This window comes from Macadamia integrifolia, chromosome 8 (genome assembly GCF_013358625.1).
Source record: "Macadamia integrifolia cultivar HAES 741 chromosome 8, SCU_Mint_v3, whole genome shotgun sequence".
Lineage (NCBI taxonomy): Eukaryota > Viridiplantae > Streptophyta > Magnoliopsida > Proteales > Proteaceae > Macadamia > Macadamia integrifolia.
The window spans coordinates 18,125,375-18,148,966 of NC_056564.1; the positions used below are offsets into that span (position 1 = coordinate 18,125,375).

A 23,592-nucleotide genomic window follows, 5' to 3' on the forward strand; every position below is an offset into this window, starting at 1 on the left:
AAAAAAAAAAAAAAAAAAAAAAAAAAAAAGACTAATATGATTTTTCCAATTGAAAAATGTCTTTCACACTTGCAGGTGAACCAGTTAGCACAGGTCGCACAAAAATATCAAAATAGCGTTGCTGAAAGTGGACCTGCTGGGCTTTCAACTCAGGATTTGCAGACAAACTGCAATATGTGAGTCATGAAGCATTCTGTATCTCCATTCCTCCTGATATGGTTTTATATGTATATCAGCATATATAATTTTTCTTTTTGGGGGTGGGTGGGTTTGGTCCTATTTGCAGGGGCCTGATTTATATCTGTTGGAATGTATTGTACTTTTTCATCACAAAGTTAACTTTTATTCTCACCTTTAGTTGGAGAAAAGTTTTCAGATTTTGTAGGAAGTAAACAACTAATAGTAAATTGCTCTAATTGCTGTAAACTATGACATTTTAAAATTTACTAGGACATGGCAAACATATCCCATTTTCTGTGTTGTCAAGTGGGGAAATTCTTGGAAGCTTTAAGATGTATTTTCATGTGGTTTCTGTTGGGAAACAGAAAATAGGGACTTGATTCAAATGTTAGAAAATACACATGCAATCCATTTTGCATGTAAAACAAATGTGAAAATCCGCACATTTTATCTGATCAACCAATTTTTTTTCCTCATTGGAGAACATAAACTTGAAGCTGTTTAAAGGTTCAAATTTTATATTGTAGTCTTACCAGCATAAATAAGTTCTGTATTTTCATTTAGTTAATCAGCACATGCACATAATGCTTGTGGTTGTTTACATTCACAGTATTTTTTCCAGTCCTTATGAGTGAGGATGTTCCATATTTTCTCTCTGTGGATTCCATTTCTCTTAGATGTTCTGTTTAGTTCCTACATGTTCTGAGTTTTGAATTTTGACTGTGGATGTGAACCTGATGTTGTTTCTCATTTCTCCTTTCTCTCTGTTCCCCTTTTCTCGTTTTAAATGTTAGGTTCCTGACAGCTGGGAGGCAGCTAGCAAGGAATTTGGAGTTACAGTCACTGAATGACTTGGGATTTTCCAAAAGATATGTTCGGTGCTTGCAGGTATCTTACGATGTCATATGATGTATTCCCCTCGACTCTGATGTTTATTCTCTATCGATCTTTTCAACTTCATATATGGCTATTTTGGTTTTTACAGATATCTGAAGTTGTAAATAGTATGATAGACCTGATAGATTTCAGCCGGGAGCACAATATTGGACCTATTGGTAATTCACTTGCCGCTATTATTATATATTTTTATGTACTAGGAGAAATTTGGATGGCAAACTGGCTATTGTCCATCTGTGGTCTTCCTTCCATTTTTTTTACTTTCATGGCAACTGTACAGTAGCAGTCTCTTGGGTTTCAAATTAAATAGTGCTTCAATATGAGAAACAAAGTCTGTTTTCTTGTAACAATATAGTTGTTTAGACTTGGAAGAGCATATGGTTTAACGAGTTCTATTATCGGACTTAAAATTGCTCTTTAAAACATGCACAATTTACTGTCTTTTGGAGGAATTGTTACCATCTCTATTTCCTTGTGAATGTGAAACTAGTCCATGGCTATTTCATCTTGGAAATAAAGGAGTCCATGGTTACTATTAGGAGGAGGTTCTTACGTTTCTAAACAAGTATAGGCATCCTCTAGGCATCTGGTGTTCTGACTGATCTTTGGTGAATTTATTATTGGTACAGAAGGTCTTTTTGAACCTCAAATATTGTGGGTATAGATTTTTATGAATATTATTTTTCCCATTCCCATCTCAGAGATTACTCTATGTTTGCAGAGAGTTTGAAGAACTATCCTCGACAGGCTGCTGCAGCCAAGCTGCAGATGCAAAAGCTGCAGGAAATGGAGCAGCTAGCAAGTTCTCAGGGTCTGCTTACCGACCGTAACTCGCTCAGTAAGCTAATGGCAATGCATTCGAGTTCATTGAACAATCACATGAACAGAAGCCAAATGGTTGGCAGTGGAGTCTTAAATGGTTCAGCACAGGCTGTTGTCGCCCAGAGCAATTACCAGACCTTGCTTAGACAGAATTCTATGAATTCAAACTCTACTACTACTACTCAGCCTTCTCCCAACTCTATGAATTCAAACTCTATTGTGGTTAAACAGGAGGAAGCTTCGTGTTCCTTCAATGGTTCTAACAAGCCTCCATCTTCTCCGTTCCAAGGACCTGGGCCTTTGCCTTCAGTATCCATGCAGAATGTACCAATTAATGGCTTGGCAAATCCCCATCAGCAGCAACATCAGCAGCAGTCACTGAATGCTAATAATAACCTAATTATCCAACAGGGCCATCCTCAATCCTACCAAGGTAACCAGAGCTTACCACAGCACGTGATCCAACAGGTGTTGCAGGACATGATTAATAATGGAGCTGGGGTGCAACAGCAACAGCCACAGCAGCAGGCGCAGGCCCATGGGGGGCAGAGTGCGAATGGGCGTGTGGGGGAGGATGTCTTCCGTACTGTCAATGGAGCTATGGGTGGTGGATTGCAATTGCGGGCTGGAGGCACAGGTATGGTCAGTACTGGGTTAGGGTTTGGGAACAATTCTGTCGTACCCGCATCTACTGGTGTTATGAGGATGGCTCCAAACAGGAGTAACAGTTTCAAGTCTGCCTCCAACAGCAACTGCTCTGGGTTAAGTGAAAACAATGGCTATAATCAGAGCGCACCTGATTTGCCACAGAATCTCCGTCTTCCAGATATGGTCCAGGATATATCTCATGAATTCATGGAAAATGTTGTTTTCAAAAGTGAGCCCAGGGACATGGACTATGGTTGGATGGCTGACTGACCAAGTAAATATTGATTGGCTCTAGTGACTATTGTTGGGGAAATATCCTAGCAAGTTGTTTGTACAGGAGCTTTAAAGTGTTTTTTTTTTCCCGCTTTATTAATCACTCATTGCTGACTTATAGCCGTCAAGTTTGCTAGAGTTGGAAGTTTTGTGGGTTTTCCATTTTTAGGAGGTGTTAATCCTTTTTTAACTTCTGAAAGAGCTTCAATGATGTATCAATACAACATAGAGGTTTTCCATTGTATGTAATCTCATTGGGTTAAACCCTGCAACTCTCTCCTTTCGTGGTTTTCCCAAGTTGCAATTAGTACGCTGACATGGTAGTGTACACCAAGAAGAGGTGAAATAAGACGCTTCAATCCCGTTTCAAAGAAACAAAAACGACTACGAGAACAAAACAACCATCTAGTTTGAAAGAAAATATTCTCTTCACATTTGCTAACAGAACCGCAAATATTACAAAACAAAGGGTGATGATCAACATGACCATTTATGTGATACATATCCTACAAAAGTAACAGAAGTAGCGGAAAATAGTTTCTTGACAAACCAACACAAGGAATGAACACCACTTCATATAATTACAATGAGAAGAGGTCTACACAACCAGCTCTTCATCTGATTCATAATCACCACCAATCGCAGCATTCCCCAGCAATGTATTGATAATCATTTGCTCCCAACCCCTCGCACCTCTCTGCATTAACCTAAAAACACGCAAACGAGAGGACACAATCGCTTGATTCTCAGCTGATCTCGCTGGAGACATGCAACGCTCAGCCTGGGGGTTGTACTTGAGTACGCACTTTCCAGCCTTTCCAGGGCGATCAAGGATTTCAACATCGAATGTTGGTAAGAGTGGGCGACCAACAACTTTAACATGGGATACACTGTAACACAAAACAATGCAGAAATATGAAGATCATATATACTATCATAGACCAGTTGAAACAAAACTCAAATTAATTTACAAGACAATTTTATCTGGTCTACCCGACCTGCGGGTCTCTCTGAACTATTATTTAGTATTTGGGTAATGTGGCAATCCGGGCTGTTGAATGTTAAGAAATGACTTCGATTGGTTGTGCAAAATTGCATACCCAAATATACCCTCTCATGGATACCATCCCATGTAATGGCATGCACCTCTCTCTAGCCCTTGATCTCCAAATGCTTTGTTATGGCATTTGGCTAAAACCTTCCACGCTGAAAACTTGACAATATTGAGCAGGGCCTTGGGGTCCGTCTGTTCAAAAAATTTCAGCCCCAATTTGACCTGCCAGGCTGCCACATGGCAGTACTTGTACAGAGTTGGGAGATAAACCTCTAAAATGTCCAGACCAGAAAAACCCCTAAGAATAATAATAACAAAATTTTAAGTAATAGCTATCAACTGTTAAGCCCTACTCATGAACATAGATCATGCAACTTGAATGAGCAGATCACCTTGACGCTCAGATGTGGAGGGATAAAATCACCTTGCTGCCATACAACATGGGAAAGCTGCGATTTTGCATAGAACCAAGCATATTCTCTCAAGGTTATAATTAGGGCTTGTTCAAAATTCACCATACTTGTGATTTTAAACAGGAGTAAGGGGGGGGGGGATTTAGAGCCGATTCTTGATAAAATGTCTCTGTAGAGGCAAATTCAACCTGATACACAGCAACTAAAATAGAGAGCTTATTTATTTGGTGAACCAAGGAAAGCTTGATCTTTAAACCCACCCCCAACCCTACTACATCAGAATTTAAAGTTTTGCTTTGCCATTTAGGGCATGCCTCTAAACTTTCTTTTAACATAGATAATGTCTGGGTTGAAGAGATTCACCCCATCAAGTATTAGAGCACATTCTAGTTGAAATTGCGGCCATGCAAAACACAATAAAAAAAAAAATGGCAGCCATAGTACCTACCATATGTAGAATAAACCATCCATTTGTTGTCTCTGGACTCTACCCAATAGCTCAACTTGCAGAATTCCACCAATGCAAAGAACAGGCTCTGGTAGCTTGAACTTCTGCAAACTATTATCCTGTATGATTGAAGTATCATTCAGCGGCTACAAATTTTGAATGATTAAAGTAGTAGTGAGTCAATTCCACATCATTCAGCCGGACGCTAAAAAAGCTCTAATGCAGAGAAGGTTAATACTAGTTGATAAAAAATAAAAATAAAATACTACCATTTTCTCATGAAAGGTGCAGTTTTATTATGAGGAGAGAATAAAAAATATGCAAGTCATAGAATCTACAGGTGACTTTGCACAGTCAACCCAAAGGACTAAAAGGAGGACCACAAATAAATCTGCCAATATATAAAACAAAATAAGTTCTTGACAACCCAAACTGAAGGAAAAATCAAACCCATTCCACAACCCGGGGACATAAAAAATTGCAGTGGCTTGCTTGTTTTTATGAATGCACCTCATCGTAGCATCTGGAGTTATGCATCAAAGGATTCTGCTCTAACTTGTTCACTTTTTCAGGTCCGATAATGAAGTAATTGTTTTCAAATTAAACCGATACTTGGATTAGCACCCAAAGTGAAGTAGCAGGCCTGAAGGGCCACTCCTCATGCTTTTCCAACCCACCTTCCATGTGTCTAGCTTCCATCTAATAATCCTCTTTTCAATATGGCATCAACAGATATCTTCTAATCCTCATGTTCCCCAAAAAAAAAGAAAGGGTTGGGGTTGGGGTTGGGGTTGGGGTTGGGGTTGGGGTTGGGGTGGGGGTGGGGATGGGAACAACCTTATTTCCATTAGAAAAAAATGGACAAAACAAGTGCCTATTTAATTATCCGAAAGAGAGAAGTGCCAATTTATTTTTTCCACATGCTGAAGGGTTCTTCAGTTAATAAGAGGTGGGAGGTTCTCAGAAAAAGAGTTTCACATTCCAGATTTTCATTAGTTTAATTAGTTTAATTAGTAATGTAAGGAGTTACAACTAATGTCTGTTAACTGTCCCCTTCAGACTTGTGGAAAGTTTCTTTTGTGTGTTCGAAGGAGGAGGGGACTACATTATTGCTATCAACGCACCTGAGACATTGGGAATTCTGGTGAAACATATGCTGAAATGAAGGTGTCTTCAATGTATCTGTGACCTGCTGAAGACTCATCCATGCGATCACTCCCTGCCTCTAGTGGTGCCTTGAGATAGCCTATTCGAAATCGCACAGCCTTGGCCGAATATATAGGATAACCAAACTGAAAAAATGCTGATAAAACAAAAAATAATAATTTACTAAGGAACAAGGTATACTATGCCAACAAAACCAGGAAAATATCAAGAAAACAACCTTTGAATGGCTGTATGCTGATTTCAGTTATAACACACAACCTGGAGACCAATTTATAAGTTAATGTCTCAGGCACTGCAGGATTGTTTTCTCCTTTGCTGGACCAGTATGAAGGCCTCCTCTCAACACGGTCACTTGGTTCCAAGGTGTTGTCAATGCTCTCTTCAGGATAATTATCAGTACTCGATGCACTAATGGCTTCCAAAATGCAATCTTGTGTCCTAGAAGATTTGAAGCTTTGAGCTAAATGAGCATAAACTCGATGATCCCTCCTTAGACTTTCCCATTCCAAAGAGCTGTCTGATCCAGCTTCTAAAGGCTCTGCCATGTTGTTTACTTCAACAACACGTGCAACCCTGGATATTTCTGAATACATTCTTAAGCACAGGTTCTTGCAGAAACCATTTGCAATCACTGCATGAAAGAAAATATATATATTTAAAGAACAAGGGATAATTGAGCTTGTTTTAGTTGTTATCAAGGTACCTAGGTTTTAAGATTAAAATCCTCTCATAACCCTTGAAACTCATTAGCATGCAATACTTGAAAAAGAAAACTGATTGTATGCCACAAATTCTCATTTTTTCAAACAAAAAAAGACAGCAACAGAAAAATTGTTCTCCTTGAATGTAAACCAATTTTCAATGCTCCCACAAAACTGTAGTTGGATCCCAAATAACTATAATACAATTTCTTAATTAATCAAAGCTATCCTACATTGCATAGTTGTCACAAAGCCTACGCTACCAAGGTGTTTGAGGGGTAAAAAATACGTTGGCGCCAACAATTTGCCAAGGCGGTGGCGCCAAAAAAATAGAAAACCTGGCTAGGATGCCTAGTCGATGCCTTGACAACTATGCTACATTGTATAATGCATATATCTCTACAGAATTCATAGGTCCTTGGTCATGCCGACATGAGAGAGAAAGGACCAATCGGGTTTGGTTTCCTGAGGATTTGCTAGCAAGGAGCAACAAAGGTAAGTCCAATATCCTCCTTGATGGTTTAATCAAGGCACAGTTCTGACCAAAATAATGACAAAACCACAATAGTTTGGAAAAAACCACCGGAAGTTGTAAATGATATTATTACTTCAATCAATTTCAGCAGAATCAATGAATATGTCAGGTTACAGTCCTCATTTAAACTAAAATATCTGAGACAATCAACCAAAATTTCTTGATCTATGATTCCTGGGTTTTATTAGTAAATACGTTCCTACATGTGGATCAGATGAGCCTTTTATAGGATCTTGTTTCAAACTCTGTAAGAAGAATCATAGTATTTCCACCATGTTTTAACTTATAGGAGTAAGAAGAAACTGATTTAGCAAAGTTGCAAGTAGTTTTTCGGGTGCACAAGTGAAAGAATTCAAGTATTATGACAATAAACTCATTGTCATCTGATATACACTCAATGATTCCCAACAACAGTAATTTCCCTCAAATTCGTATGAACCAAAGACACCGGGATGTATAAGTAAGCAAGAAAATCGGCTAAAGTTGATACTCACCGAATTCACGCCAAGCACGGGAGACAGCACTAGCACGGACAAGATCGCCTGGGTCCTCTAAATTCATGAGAATCTGCAACGACGCGTCTGGTCCAACCCATGGCAGGAAATCACTACAATTTTCCATATCAAGGAAACAAATGAAACTTCAAGCAAGAACCAGCAAACTCATTGCAACCTGAAACCTGATAGGCAAGGAGATCATACCAAGGAGCATGTTAAAAGGCAGATAAAAGAAATTTTAACAAACCAATTCGAACAACATCATCAATACCCAACTAAATGCAACATTATTCACAATTTAATCCTAACAAAAGATAACCAGATTAAAACCTAATAAACTGAATCTCGAAATCTCAGGCAACTACGAGCAGAACACAAGCGAAAAAATTGTTCTAGACCAAGTAACTATTTTTCCCATACAGAATGAAGAAAGAAACAACATTTATTTTCAAAATTTCACAAAAAACATAGACGAGGTATAAGTTTTTTCACACGAAAAAAAATCAAAATAGTATACTTCGAATCGAAATCAATCAAGCAGTTAAATGCAGATATCACGATCCATGATCGCATCCACGAAAATGAAAAATAAGATTTTGCATTGGAATTCATATTAAAATTGTAAAGAAGATGATTAAAAGAAAAAAAAAAAAGTGTATTACCTTTCTGTAGGGGAAAAGGAGCAGATCCGAATCGGAAACTGAAAAAGAGGGGGAACAAAAGGAGGCAGAGAAATGAAAAAGGCCAAAAAGCCGGTAATAACCGAGGGAAGCTACATAAGAAGAAGAAGAAGAAGAAGAAGAAATACTCATATATTGAGATTAGAAAAAAGACATTGTAGAACACACAGTGATCGAGAGAGATCGCGAGCGAGGGAGAGATCGCGAGCGAGAGAGAGAGGGCGGCTCAGGCTCAGGCTCAGGCTCTATTAGTTAGAATGCCAGAGAGAAGCGGTCGATGTTTGTGGAAAAAAGGCTATCACCGACATCTGCTCTGCTCGGCCACTACCTATTCCACAGCTCCGCCGTAGAGTTGAAACCAAATCCATCCAAGGAAAAGGATATCTCGTTTTCCTTCTTACCCATGATCGACTTATAGGGGATTACTAAAATGGATAATCGTGCACGCAGTACGCTTCTGCTCAGCCTTCCTCAACCGTTTATTTCAGTTGGGATTTTCTTCACAATGGACCCCACCTTGTCCCATTCTCCCAATAGCTAAAGAGATTAGAGAAACAACGAACCCATGGCATGGCGGCTCTGCCCGCTCAGCACACCCTATCCTTATTACTCTTTTAGACCAAGTTTTTGTTGTTGCGTAAACTAGAAAAAAATTCTTTTTTTATTTTTGATGTGACTTTATGATTCGACGTCGTGTCGACCAACATTTAGGAACATTTAGGAACAGACACCTGTCTTTTTTATGTATACTAATTATTTCTTTTCTGCTTTAAATGGTAGGCATTTGGACATGTGTCCGCCACTGAGCAATCATGCAAGGAATTGGCCTCCACAGATATCATTCTTTTATGGTTTGGCTGTCTATGGTGGAATGTTGAAGGGATTCCTAGCTAACCATGTGCGGAAGGAAACTCAAATCTTAAAAATAGGAAAATGTTTTTTTTTTTTTGGGAGCGTGGCCCTTGCATCAGATACATGAATGGCGAAATAGCAAAATAATTGGTTCTCTTATGAAAGTGAAATGATTTCTCTGTGGATGTTTTTTTTGTACGAGTCATATGCAAGGAATTGTATTCCCTCACAAGAAATATTATTTTTTTAAAAAATATTATTAAAAAAAGATTCTTGCCTGCTTACGTGTTTCTACACTCAGCCACAAAACAGATATGAAAAAACTCCATTACCCTCTACCTAGATGCCTTTGCGCACCTCTATTTGTATGTGCATTAGCGAAATGGCTACACAAGCAAACAATGTTTTTTGCACAATATTTTTTATAGAAAGAAAAGAAAGAAAGGGATAATAAGATAGACACATCTTTATGGGTGTGTTTAAAACACCACTATTGGAGAACGTTTTCTCCACCATACGAAAATGCTCATGGCATCATCCTAGAGTCATTAAAGTGTCTCTTCACCCCACATAGGGATGTGAAAAGACTATCTTGCCCCTGGTTGGTTCCTATGATGCTACAATAACCATGCGATTAGGGAGCAATCCCCAACCCCATGGCATATCTAACTTCTACATCCTAATATTATTCGTGATAAGAAATTATGATATATAGATGGAATATGTATCCGCCACTTAAGTGTATGTAGAAGGAATCAGCCTCCACAGATACCATTATTGGTGTCAACCACATGGTTTAGATGTCTATGGTGGTATAAGAAAATTTCAAAAATTATAATTTAGAATCGAATTTTCCTAAGGTCACGTTCCTATTCATCATGACCCATTGCAATCCTAGATAATAAAGGAAAAGAGGGGGTCACATCTAGATTGTCACATTGTTCAACCACTCGTGAAGAAGAACTTTGCCTCTTATGTAACAATGGTGACCCATTACAAGAGGTTTATTTTGTTGAGTGGCATTTTTTCCCTACCAAAGTGGCAATTCTTTTATGACCCCAAGCCCATGGGCCGCACCTTCGTTAACTCACAAACGGTTGCCATGTCATGCGCGGGTGGACCTCAAGAAAAAACTCACCAATAAAGCAGAAGTATAAAAGAAGAGAGATAGAAGGCATCAAGGAAGGGATCAACAAAAAGGATTCACCCGATTTTCGGTTGGTTCCGTACATTTTTAGCAAACCAAATGGTTGAACCAACGGGGCAAACATTGGTTGTGTGGTTCATCTATTTCAGCCACTTGGCATGTATGAACTATCAACCACTACGTGATGCATGGACACATATGGTATAATATGCCACTACATGAAAGGGTAAATGGTTGAATTTCAAGATAAATTTTAACATAAATAAATCGGATGTCCAACGGTAGACATTGTCACAAAATCCTTTAACGTGAACCAATTGGATGAGCTAAGTAGGCAAACCAACCTTTAAGAAAAATGCTTTCACCTATTGACATTGCATCTCAAAATAGGTTAACAAAATATCTGTCGCAAAGCAAGTCAAGTGGGGCTAAGGTGGTTACTTTATGAATGGGGGTTGTTCATGTGAATCCTTCAAATATTTGACCATTTCCCTTATGTGGTGAGCACAATTTTAAGAATTGGTATCGATATTGATCATGCTTAATTCATATTGATGTATGATTGATATGGATTTTGATATGACACGTAATTTTTTATGAACCAGAATTTTTTAGTATGAGAGAAGACGGAACGAGAAGCATGATGGTCATTTCGTATCCCGTGACTATGGTGCAATGGCCACTAACTAAATCCATGTTGGTGAGGATGTCTTTAAGCACATGAAATGGAAGAGGGTCATTTTAGTTTTTTGATCATTAGACTGAAGACCAATCCTTCTTGTAGGTAGTTCGTGGGGGTTGTAGTATGGAGACTTCCATTTCATGGAGAAAAAAATCTCAAGTACATCTATTGAAAGGTAGATGTGGTAGGTAGTCTTGTGGGTTGGAGAAATCCATTTCATAAGTAAGTGAAGTCAATTATAAGCCACAAATGTGAAAGAAGTTGAAATTGTGGAACAGAAGATAACACAACACAATGATTTACTCTCATGTTTTTGTTGGGAATTTCACCTGACAGGTTTTCGGTATTGCCCAAAAGTTTTAGAGAATCAGATTGATATACTCTCAGATGTAAATTTTACTGCACAAAATTTAATGGGTGAGGAAAAAGATTATTTCTGGAACTGCAAGTGAAGTCTCTCCATGTGATCTTAGTTTTCTCACACTCGAGTATTAAAAAAAATTGAAACAACTCTTTGTATTTGTTGGAAAAACATATACTGATTCTTTTTCGGTTAGGGTTTCAAACACGAAACAACCTTAATTTTATGGAGAGAGAGAGAGCCCATGGCTTTGTTCGTAAAATCAAATAATTTATAAAAGGCATAGGAAAAAGAATACTCATCCTCTTGTCAAAGAGAAAAATGATTTTGCTTTTACTTTTTTTCATTAACATGGCGTTTACAAGGTGTTTGATCCCTACTTCGCCACCTATGAAACTAGGTTGAATCATAACTTTTATCATCATATGGTACATGTTAAGAGTCTAAATCGTTTACAGTGAATGATGAGGTGCAACGAATATTCAACAGTTGAGAGGGTCTGACCATGCATCATAGCTGTTGGATGTTCATTACACTTCACCATCTCACTGCAGGTGATTTTGATGCATATGTTAGTGGATTCAATACAAAACCTTGAACAATAACTGATGATATCTCTATGTAAAAGCATCAAAGATCTGAATAAATTGACATGTGACTGCCCCCTTACTCCCAACATCTCAATACTGCCATTCATTTTTTTTCTTTTAAAGTAATATCAATAGTGCCATTCATGCTTAAAAATAAAATCCAGGAGCATCCTAGTCAACTATGTCAGCTAGATAAAATGATGAATCTTCTAGTTTCTACCTCGTAATGCTGAATTTAATATCTAGTTATACCTGGTTTTATACTAGGATACAAGACATCCTAAGTGACTTTTTGGGTCTTTTCAGTCCCCACATTAAACATCATGGCTAGTTGTTTAAATTCAGTATGAGACAAAGCAAAGAAAAAAACAGGAAAGGCAAGAAATCCCAATCCATATACTTTACCAATGCTTCATGCCGAAGCCTTTCTAACTTTAAAGGATTTTATTATTAGGGAGAAAAAACTTCTTGATCTGATTTAAGTAACACTAGGGCGCGAGATGCTGAGATCAATGAGAAAATGTATAAAAGCGACTTCAACACACAAAATGAGAGAGTAGCATGACCTTTTCTTATCCACTTGTGTATAAACACAAGCAACACTAGACTGACATTATTATTATTATCTCAATAGGTTATACATGACTGTGTATCATATATACAACTGTTGGATGGGGATGAGATTTTATAATGCACCCACTCACCTCATTCAATGGGTGTATGCATGGTATCAATCAAGGCCAATCCCCAATCTTGACCAATCCAGTATCAATCCACCGATAAGGTATGAGATTAAAATGATCTAAGATACTGTTATTTTATTTTATTTTAAACAAGGATAAAATCATTGGATCCAAATTGATCCCGATCAATTGACATCGATCCCAAAGTTTTAAAACCTTGTTGCCCACACTGGCCAGAAACTTATGTGAATAGGAGTTAGGGACCATAGATTTTTTACCTAAAACCAGGTTCATGAGAATATTCTTGTACGTCCTTAATCCATAGATAAGAAATCTATTAAATGAAAAGAAAGAAAATAAATTACCAAGCACGTATAATAACAAAACATTATTGTCCATGAACATGATCTGCCCTCCACTAATTCAGCCACATTCAAGTTACCATACGAGGCTACGTGGTTACAAAATTCAAATGTGATGTCGTGATGACAACAATTTAAACACAACCCATGCAGTAGCCAGTACAGCTCAATCTACCGTAGGATCAGGTCAGGTCGGGTAAGGTCAGATTCAGAGAAATAGGCGACAAAAGGGTAGAGATAAATATTTAATCAGAGAAAGAAGAAGACAAGGAAAGAGGAAAGCTTGGCTGTACTATGAAAACGTCAATCAATCCGCATCATTCATTTCATGGACACTCACTAAAAAGGCTTTGGACTTTGGAAGAGTTTGGACAGCGACACAGAAAAGAACTCCAACCAGCCATCAATGAACAAATTAAAACAAACAAAAAAAAAAACAAGTATGATACATATATATACACATTCCATGCCCCATGCTTTCCCATGCCAACCTCTCAATTCTCATCTCAGCCCCTCCTGTAGCTTCATTCGATGAACCTAAACAGATCAAGCCTTACCTGGTTCTTTTCTACTTTTGGGTCTCTAATCCAACCCAACCCACCCCACCCCAACCCACTCCACTACGCTACCTCTAAAGGTTAAATGCAATCTCAAAAACGCATTAACCTCTCTTTAAACCCACTTGGGCATATTAAAACTGAATCTACACATAGACCTCCTTTTGTGTGTGTACAATCGATCTGAGTCATTGAAAACTTTATCCTTGTGGACACATTGGGGTTCTCCACCACGAAATCTCCAGCATAGTAGTGACTCCACTTCCCTGGTTCACTCAGGTAGTATTGTGATTGCCCGTACTGCCCGTCTCCTGTTGATAGCTGGAACCGCACTGGCTTTTTGTCCCAACCATGAACGTGTTCTGGGTTGCAAATTCGCCTACCCAGTCTCTTGGAGGCCCTTCCCAGCTGAAGCCTGAAGAGAAGGCTATAGGTTCCCACTGGAAAACTGAACTCAACTTCCCCTTCTACCTCAAACCACCAGATTTGATGAAGATAAGCCACTGTCCGGAATCTACAACCAAAGAAAGAAAAGAGTACCCAGATCAGTTCTATACTTCTAAGACCCAACCCAGCTTCTCATCAAGGCAAATCAAATATTACTTTAATGCCTATATTCTAAATTCCCAAAGCACACAGATGATTAAGAATCCAATTATTTAAGCAATTATACTCAAATTAGAAATCTCCTGTTTCCACATGTAATTGTTCCATAAGCATCTGATTCAAGATTCCCTGGTACAGCTTGAACTTGTACAATTTGAAAGCCATCAAAATGTTCACTCTTTTTGTGCATTGCAAGTCTCCTTCCAATCCAACCCAGATCATCTTTTTACTTGTTCATCTTCCAATGGAATCTAGTTCCATTGACATATACTGTCAAAAAAAATTACCTATGAATAAAGCAAACAGTTCTTCCATTATGAAGAAAGTAAACAGTTTCAGGGACGGTTCTGTTAAAGTTTGAATACCGTCAGAATTACTTCATAGACTTGGGGACAACCCATGGAAGAAGCTGACAGGAACGTGGAAACATCAAACTTTCAGATATGGAAACCATTAAAAAAATATCTTATTAGGGCTTCTTATACTGGGTGTTTCTCCATCAACTGAAATAAAAGAATTACTATTCTTTTTAACTTGGTCAATTAAAAATTAAATTCTTCTCTGTACATCAAAACTATTTATGAACTACCCACTAATTCAGACTTCCTGCAATCGAGCAGCCATATTTTATTTCTTAACATATTCCAGAAGGAAGAATTTGTCACATGGTTCATTAAAAATAAATAATAATTGTTTGGGAAACTAAAAGTGTTGCATTCTTTAATAGATAAGAAAAATAAGTTAATGGGTGAGGTTGGTATCTTGAACACACAAGTATGGGATTTGGTGGAAATTTCTTCATATAATTAATCTGAAAACCAAGAAGTAACTTCATAAAAGGTGCATATAATATTGAATAAATGGTTAAACAAAGGCTGTATTAGAAATTCAGAACAGCTTGGTTGATTTAAGATTAATATGTGCCTAAACCCTTAAAACTTAGTCAACTCAAACTCTATATGATAAACAAATGGATGGTGGTTTGCCGCTTGTGTCACATTAATTTCCTTCAGCAAGGCAACCCTTATGAATATGAATTTTATAACATATCCATCGCAAATCCAATAAAAAAAACCCCATCAAGCATGAGCACTAAATTGCATTTGAAACCTGATTCATAACATGGTTTATCTCAATTCATTCCATGCGTGAGATAGGCAAATCAATCCATTTCATGAACATTTACAAGTCAACAAAATTTCATTAATGGATAAATCGGTCAATAAACAGAGCACCAAGCACAGATACTTGACTCATCATACAGTAATAGTTATATGCCAAAGAAACGACCATTAGAAATTGCAGTATCCTCAAAAAGATCAGACAACTTTTTATGTATCACAGGAAATTTGCTTTTCTTCCAGAAAGAAAAGGGGAAGAGATAAAAAATTTCTACTAGTTTTAAAGGCATAAAATAAACTAAGGGATACTCTGCTTTGGGCAGATAATTGATTAATTTCCAATGAACTGTATTTTGCAGGGAACTCAACAAGCAAAAATTCTAAGTCCACATCTGTAAGATTTCATAAACATTTGGGAAGTTTTAAAGGCATAAAATAAACTAAGGGATACTCTGCTTTGGGCAGATAATTGATTAATTTCCAAGAAACTGTATTTTGCAGGGAACTCAACAAACAAAAATTCTAAGTCCACATCTGTAAGATTTCATAAACATTTGGGAAGTTTAGAACATAAAACGCATGGGATGCCTGATATGTCGGAAGAAAGAGGGCATTAAATTGAAAGACGACATTCCTTTGAACCACCAAAAGATGCCATAATCGGAAAAAAAAATAAGTATTCTCTTTTGTGGACGGGAGAGGGAGCTTATATTTTACCTCGATTCCTCAGTTGGAATGTGATTCCAGTATCTCCGATCATCTATCCCAGTAATTCTCAGCGCCCTGGAAGAAATCAACAAGAAAACCCCGCCCGTACTCTTGTCCAGCCAAACCTCCTGCCCAAAACCCAGAATTACAAAACTATCAGGAAAACTGGGATAAAAGCAAAAGAAATAAAGAAACCTAAAACGGAGGCATTCAGAGGTGAACGACGATAATCTTACCTTAGTTCCACCATCAAAAGGATTCGGATGAGAAAGTCTAGCATAAATATCTTTCTTGCTCAAATTCACCGGAACCTCATCTAACAATTTATCGATAAGGTAAGGATAATTAAGAGGCAATTTTGATTCCCAAACGTAATCAGCGGACGAAGCACCACGAAAGGCTCGATTCAAGCGTGCAAATTTACAAATATCAGGTGGATCCAAATACATAAGAATTGAAGCGACGCAGCTCTCCGGTAAGTCTCCAAGAACAGGATTCGGAGAAGAAGAACCTCCGTCAGTCACTGCTGCAAAACCAGAGAAACCAGCCCCCATGAACAGGAAAAAAAAAATAGAATCAAGCAATTTCTCAAGCTCAAACCCTAGCCCCAATCTTCCTCGAAACCCTTACATTGAAATGGTTGAAGAGAGAGAAGAAGTGGGAGGAGGAGTTATAGTCTCCGTTCTCTTCCTTCTTCTATATATTCTCTCTTTGTTGTTTTTTTTTTTCTAATTTTCAGAGGATGGGAGACAGAGAGAGAGAGCGCGAAAGAGAGGAGTGAGAAGTGGGCCATGCTAGATGGGATGAAAAGACGTGTAGAGCGTTGTGAATCGTTTCGTTTCGTTTCGACAAGGAAAAGAACGTCTCCGAAACCGTGAGATTAGAATCAACTTAAGTGGGACCCACCATACCAGGGGTTTTCCACTAACACAGTTGTCGTGGTGTGGTGGTCTCCACACGAGGCGGTCGCTTTCTTTTGTTGAAAATGCCGAAAGGATTCTACCACAAAAAAAAAAGAAGAGAAAATGCCAAAAGGATAAGTTTACTTTATGCTGTGTTTGGTAGGCAAGGAAGAAAAGAAAAAAAAACAAAAAATTGTACCTTTTTCTTAAATTAAAATTTTTTTCTTTGTACTTGGTATGTCCTCGCTCAGGTGGAGATTCTTCATTTCAAATATAAATTCCTCTTAAAAATTATAAAATTTCTTTTGTTTTCTTAAAATTTTTTTTGCTAAAAATATCAGAAAATATGAAAAAATATATAATTACACAATGATTTTCTATGTGTCTATCTTTCTTAAATTTCAAATTTTTAATTTTTTTTTCTTAATAATCAATCATATATATTCTTTTTATTTTCTCATCATTTCTTTTCATTTTTTCTCTTTTTTAGATTCTTTTTTCTTTTTTTTTCCTCTCTGGCTACCAAACATAGCCTTAAGGTTGGTAAAATTAAAGATAAAAGAAGCAGTTGGGTTGGGTTAGCTTAATGACGGATATACCCTTCTATTATTACAGTCCTCAGGTGAAACCAATGAATTCACGACACATCTTTATTGGGAATGTTCCAGATGTGATTACTTGGTAACTACGGAGAAAAAGATGAATCGTCCGATTGACATCTGACATTCCTCCGATCAGATGAGATCGTTCTGGGATTGCATTTCACGTGTGATTCCTGTGCTGACTGTTCCTGTGTGCTACCAACCATGTGTCGTTCTTACTGTCTACAAAGTCGTGTGTTGGCCGCCGTTATGATGACCACGATCCAAACTCCAAAGCTTATATTCCCAATAAACCCTACACTCATACTTCTCAAGTAGTCCAAAGTTTCTACCACGTGCAGATCGATGGGCTCAAATCGCTCAATTGTTTTGAAACAGTCACATCCTGCCAGGTGGTTAACATTGATGAATTATCAGGTTGACTTGTTTATGACTAATTTTAATTTTGCATAATAATTTTCTATTTATAAGGTGGGTTTTTTTTTTTGGTGAAGAGTTGATTATAATAAATTCTATAATATAGGAATAGTCAAATAGAAATTATTTATTTTTTTATTGTAATATTGAGAATTTTACCAAAAAAAAAAAATATCATATGGGAAAAGATTCTCAAACAAGCAAGATTTTTTTTTTTTTGGATAAACGTCAATACATTAAGATAGAAGACATGAATTACACAAGGTTTCAGTGCATAAAATAAGGAACTAAGGAGTAGAATAGGACAAACCTGTTGTACATGTCATTAACGGGGCCTTCCAAAATAAGGGACGAAACCAATCACTTCCCTAGATATACACTTGTAAACACAACTTTCATTAACAAGTGTAAATTTCTCTTTTATAATAAAGAGAGGTAGAGTCGTAATGAGCTTAAGAACGGCATATGCCAGACACCGAGTATCACAGTATGCATGTGGCCCAACGCATGCAAGACATAGAGTGTTACAGTATGCATGCGGTCTAATGAATGATTAACTACCAATGAAGGACAAAGCATTTTCCAGTAAAACCAGGGAAAACCCTATACTTTCCAACTATGGTGGTCAACATCATGATTGGTCCCCATTCACCAAGTTTCACAGCAACTCTAATGACAACGATAAGAAGAAAACCATCAGCTCCGAAGTCGGCACCACCCACCGTAAAGAAGGCTCGACACCACACCAAGTTGTACGTCATCAACAAAAGTCCCAACGGAAAGGCACACGCGGTATAGGGAAGACTCAACTGTCGGCCATTCTCTGACCCTAAGATAGTCAGTAACGACGCATGCCGAAGGGATGGTGTAAGGGTACACTTTAGGCTTAGAGAACCATTCTCTTTAGAAAATATATCAATGATATCAATTAGGATTGGATGGATCAATGCCATTGATTGGATTGAAATTGACATCAAAATTGGGGTGAACAAACTACTTGTCTTGCTAAGTGTCATTTATAGTGTTAGAGCAAGAACCAACTAATATGAAGAAAAACAGAGATGCAGATTCACATATATCATAGATTTAACGAGATTCATACACATATGTGTGTTATGTCTTCGGGAGAAGAAGATGTTTCATTATTGTAGAAAAGAGGTTACAATGGAGATCACTCAAATACACCCAAACTGCGGTAAAAAAACTCACCTAGAAACTCAAGCTTGAAAAACCACAAATTACAATAGTTGGTCAACAAGAAAATATTATATTATACATTCTTTCAAGTCATGGGTCGCGGTCGATCGAATCCTCTACTATTATCACAGATCTCAAAAAAAATCTCATACGAATCTCCACCTAAATAAATGTCGACGAAGATCATTCTTCCAAACGGATCAAGAATTAAAGGACTTGACATATAGAGATCTATATAGGATAGCGTGGTAAAAAGGATTTGAACACAGTTGATCCGACCAATCTATTGGTACAACCTAATTCCAGTTTATCACATGGAACATCATTGATGTGTCATTCAAGTTCCAATGGATTGATCATCAATGTCATTTGATTCTAGGACAGATAGGTTCCCATTTTTAAAACCTTTATTACATTTGTATTTTGTGAATATTATAGCTGATATATTATGAATATTGGTTTTAAAATATGGTATTATAATGGCTGACCCATTTCTATTCTCGTGGAAAAAAAAATACCGACCACTTGAAAGTTAAAGAGTACATGGAGGAGGTTCGTTGGCTGAATTTACAATCTATCACTCTTTACTATACTAATCAAATCTTATTAATTAGTACCTAAACAACATGTTTTAATCACTACTTGATATTCTAATTAAATCTTTCCCCTCCCAAATTGGTTTGAGAATAAGAGAATAAGAACAAATAAAGTGGAAGAAGCTGGTCACTGTAGGTTTATAATTTTATTCTATATGGGCTATGACCTATGGCCTATGGGTGTTGGTTGGATATAATTCGCCTAAAAAAATTATTTTACATTAATAGAATTCATTTGAACTTATGGTTGAAAGACAACATTGGACCTAAATTCATGGATCAAAGATAGATTAAATTGCCGAACTTATCGATGACAAGACCCTCTTTGCTAGGGAGTCAGCTAAGGTGTCACGCTTTTGTGGAACAAATAAAAAAATCTTATTATATAAAAGATTATGAAATTGAACAAATGAATTATTTTTATTTTTGGCCTTCTCTTAATTAATTGATACTCAACAAAAGCAATAAACTATAGCCCATATGTAAATAAATAAATACCCATATCCAAATGAGTAGGGGAAGATTGAGGGAACTAAAATAAACCATATGAAAACGTGGATCCAAGTCAGCACCACACATTTCTATGATCCATCAGCCACACAACTATATACTTATATGAAATAATAAATTCTCCAACACGTGCACCCCATGCTCTGCAAAAAGCACACATCCTTATTTTGGTTGATTGGGTAGTTGGCAACACATAATAGAAAACGTAAAAGAGATTTTGATTGGTTGTTTAAAGTTTAAACCAACCATGATGGCATGATGGACGACTTTTCAATGTTTCCTTCTTTTAAGTCTGAACCTTGACTTCAAGGACCCCACCCAACAGTGTAATTAGGGGTGTTAAATCTAGTTCAAACCGGTCTGACCGATCAAAATCGATCACAAATACCAAACCAAATGCGATCAAATGGACTGACCAAAACTGAAAATTGGACCAAATTTAGTAAAATCGATTCAAAAAAGTTAGGTTTTCGTTTGGCTCAATATTGGGTTGGAACTGATTCAACCCAACTAATTCTGAACCAGTCTGAACTGATCAATTGACAGGGTCTGGAATGGATTGAACCCTCCAAAGTCCAAAATCATGAAGAATTGAACAATTTAGTGAGCCAATTCAAATTGATGACCCGATGATATGATTTGATCACCAAAGCTGGTTTGTCCAAGAAATCATAATGAAAGCACTTGTAGTGAGAAGACCGACAAATGATCACATTTTAGAGGTGCGAGGGGCAGATTTGTCCTTTCCTTGATAGGGGTATCTACAGATCAAAGCATGTGAACCCGGTAATTTTGGGTCAATTGAATAATAATAATAATAATAACAATAATAATATTCTCACACATTGGTTGGGGTTTAACAAAGGGAAAAATGATGTCCACATCGTTGATAGAACACATCCTTTCGCAATACTTCCTCCCATATGATTCATGAGGCATTCATCAGTACATCTATTGGCTTAACGAGGGAGATGACAATACAAGTGAGATCTATTAATATGTTCAAGAATGCATTCATTTTAGAGTTGAAATTTCTTGTTTTGCAAATAATATCATGTAAGCGGTAGATTAGATAGGACTAAAGTATTTTCATATCAGTAGATAAAGAAGTCTCCTGCTAACATATTAAGTTTCATCCTCATGAAATTTATACATTTACATGCGAGATTAAATGTTTAAATTTTCTCTAAAAATTTTCCTTCACCCATGATTAAGATATACTGAAAAATTTAGAATGATAATTCTAACGCTTGCTCTATAAGTAGAAGCTGCAACCAGTATAGTATGATGAACTCTCCTTCACCATCAGGGGAGGAAATTTTTCTTGAATAATGTTAGGTTAAAATATGACACAATTGCTATATTATCATTATCATCATTGTAAGTGTAAGAAACCATGTGTGGTCATCAGACCATGTAATAACAGTTGGAAGAAAAGGAACCCAAAGAATAGGTTTCTAAGTTTCAACTATGTTCTAGAAGCAAGGTCTATCTCAAGACCAAACACCATACTTCCAAGTCTTTGTAAAAAATAAAAGATAAAAAGAAGAGGGAGTGATGATGTGATATGATAGAGTAGGCATTGGAGTTATTCCTTTCAGTGGGGTGGGGTGGGGTCCTTACTTTCTTTTATTTCTTTAACATTATTATAGTAGGTATGGATTCTATTCTCTGATTCGCCTTTTGGCTTTCTTTGTGTCTCAAGAAAAGGAGGGTGGTGGGCATGCATGTGGTTGTGGTGTGTGTGTGTGTGGTGTGGTGTGGTGTGGGGTATGGGGTTGTACCATCTTCTTCCTATTCCTATTCCTATTCCTCTTCTTCATCAGAAACAAAGAAAGAAAGAACCAAAGCTAGGCAGGGAGGAAGGCCAAGAGGGTTCAAAGACTTTTCCAATACAGATCAAACAAAATGCTGACCATTAGGAAACAAAAAAAAAAAAAAAGGTTTGATAAATTCCTTCCTGCCTATCAACTACATCCACATACTCTTAATAAGCAAATAATTAAGAATTAAAATGAGTTATTTGTCTCTTACATAGTATACCAGCCTAATAAATGTACTTCTATATCATACCTAAATATTTTCCATGTTCAACTCATATGATTGAACAAGGCACCAAAATTATGTGTCCCAATCTAGATATAAATATTTCCCTAATCATTTTCTTATGGTTCCCTTAACCTCTTGCTGTTTCTATAGATTCTATTCAGGGTTTTAGGTATTGGTTTTGGATTGGTCATATCAATAGCAGTCAACATTGATATTGGATCAATGAATGCACAGACGGTAAAGATAAATGTATAATTGTTAAAATATAATGCAATAATGATATCGATCTTTGAGTGAAAAATCGTCCAATATAATCGATATTGATACGACCATGATTCCAATTTAGATCTAATCATGATCATGGATTTAGTTATTAGTATGATGTTGATATCAATATTAGTATCTATCAATATTGATACAACCCTGATCCAGATAGATCTAATTTATCTCAATCAATTTACCTTTGCTTTTCTCAATTATTTATTTATTTATTTTTATTTAACTCTCAAACCCACATTCTTACCAGAACCAGATCGGTCAGGTATTGATATTAGTCTCAAACAATCCATGATCATGATCTATTTAGAATCTTCTCACTCTTCCTAATCCTTTTTTTTTTTCGGGGGTGGGGGGAACTTCACTCTCCCAATTTACTTCTCTAAAAGTCCTTAACCTTTTTTTGTTTCTATAGATTTTAATAATCTAATGCTTTCTCTTATTCCATTATCCAACAAAGATATAGGCGTATGATAATGTAAGAGAAAGGACAGGGAGAGGGCTAGTAATGGGAGGGAATAAGGACGTGGGTTACACTCTAAAGAAGGAAAGAGAACAATTGGAGAGAATTTAGGGAGATTAGTTTCCTAAGAGGCTAAGAGCTATAATTATTGGGGAATTTAAAATAATTAAAAAAAAAACTCACAAAAACTCAAGAAATGCAAGGGAATATATAGGGACATTTTTATTTTTATTATAAAACACCTTTCTTTATTTAGAAAAGTTCATATCTTATCAACTTCTTTATTAGTTTTTCTAAAATCTCTCTAAAGTCTCCCTTAATTATTTATATCCTCATCCCACCTTTCCCTTATCTTTCTCTAAGTCGAAAACCCACATTTTTTTTTTCTCTTTCCCCCATTATCTTCTCCACAACCTCTAAGCAGTGGGATCTTCTCTCATCATCCATGGCCCTTATACCCTTTACTTCAATCTCCAATGATGAAAAGGATTAAGGAAAAAATGAAATATCGATATTTTCAAAAGGGAGAGGATTCCCTAAAATGCAGCATGGCACCTACACGAGGATCAAGATTTTTCGTTTTCTATGGGGTGGGG

The 23,592-nt window shown here is 36.9% G+C and overlaps 3 protein-coding genes across 4 annotated transcripts in view; 1 reads left to right on the forward strand and 2 right to left on the reverse strand.

Moving 5' to 3' along the window:
* LOC122086434 (probable transcriptional regulator SLK2) overlaps window positions 1–3,092 on the forward strand; it is a 23,368-nt gene extending 20,276 nt beyond the window's left edge. For both annotated transcript variants that reach the window (XM_042655234.1, XM_042655235.1), the window contains exons 7-10: window positions 76–176; window positions 975–1,068; window positions 1,166–1,235; window positions 1,799–3,092. In XM_042655234.1, coding sequence (XP_042511168.1) covers window positions 76–176; window positions 975–1,068; window positions 1,166–1,235; window positions 1,799–2,817 — 1,284 coding nt within the window. In that variant the 3' untranslated portion in view covers window positions 2,818–3,092. The remainder of the gene's footprint in view (window positions 1–75; window positions 177–974; window positions 1,069–1,165; window positions 1,236–1,798) is intronic.
* Window positions 3,093–3,229: 137 nt separating this feature from the next.
* On the reverse strand, window positions 3,230–8,702 carry LOC122086435 (F-box protein At4g00755-like). Its single transcript, XM_042655236.1, has 6 exons — window positions 8,298–8,702; window positions 7,633–7,817; window positions 6,120–6,533; window positions 5,860–6,038; window positions 4,736–4,854; window positions 3,230–3,710 (listed from the first exon to the last, which is right to left on the reverse strand). The coding sequence occupies exons 2-6, from the start codon at window positions 7,757–7,759 to the stop codon at window positions 3,419–3,421; spliced, it is 1,131 nt and encodes a 376-aa protein (XP_042511170.1). The 5' UTR covers window positions 7,760–7,817; window positions 8,298–8,702; the 3' UTR covers window positions 3,230–3,418.
* Window positions 8,703–13,282: 4,580 nt separating this feature from the next.
* On the reverse strand, window positions 13,283–16,704 carry LOC122085746 (F-box protein PP2-A13-like). The gene is made up of 3 exons (XM_042654306.1): window positions 16,221–16,704; window positions 15,994–16,112; window positions 13,283–14,063 (listed from the first exon to the last, which is right to left on the reverse strand). The coding sequence occupies exons 1-3, from the start codon at window positions 16,536–16,538 to the stop codon at window positions 13,643–13,645; spliced, it is 858 nt and encodes a 285-aa protein (XP_042510240.1). The 5' UTR covers window positions 16,539–16,704; the 3' UTR covers window positions 13,283–13,642.
* Window positions 16,705–23,592: the final 6,888 nt, after the last annotated feature.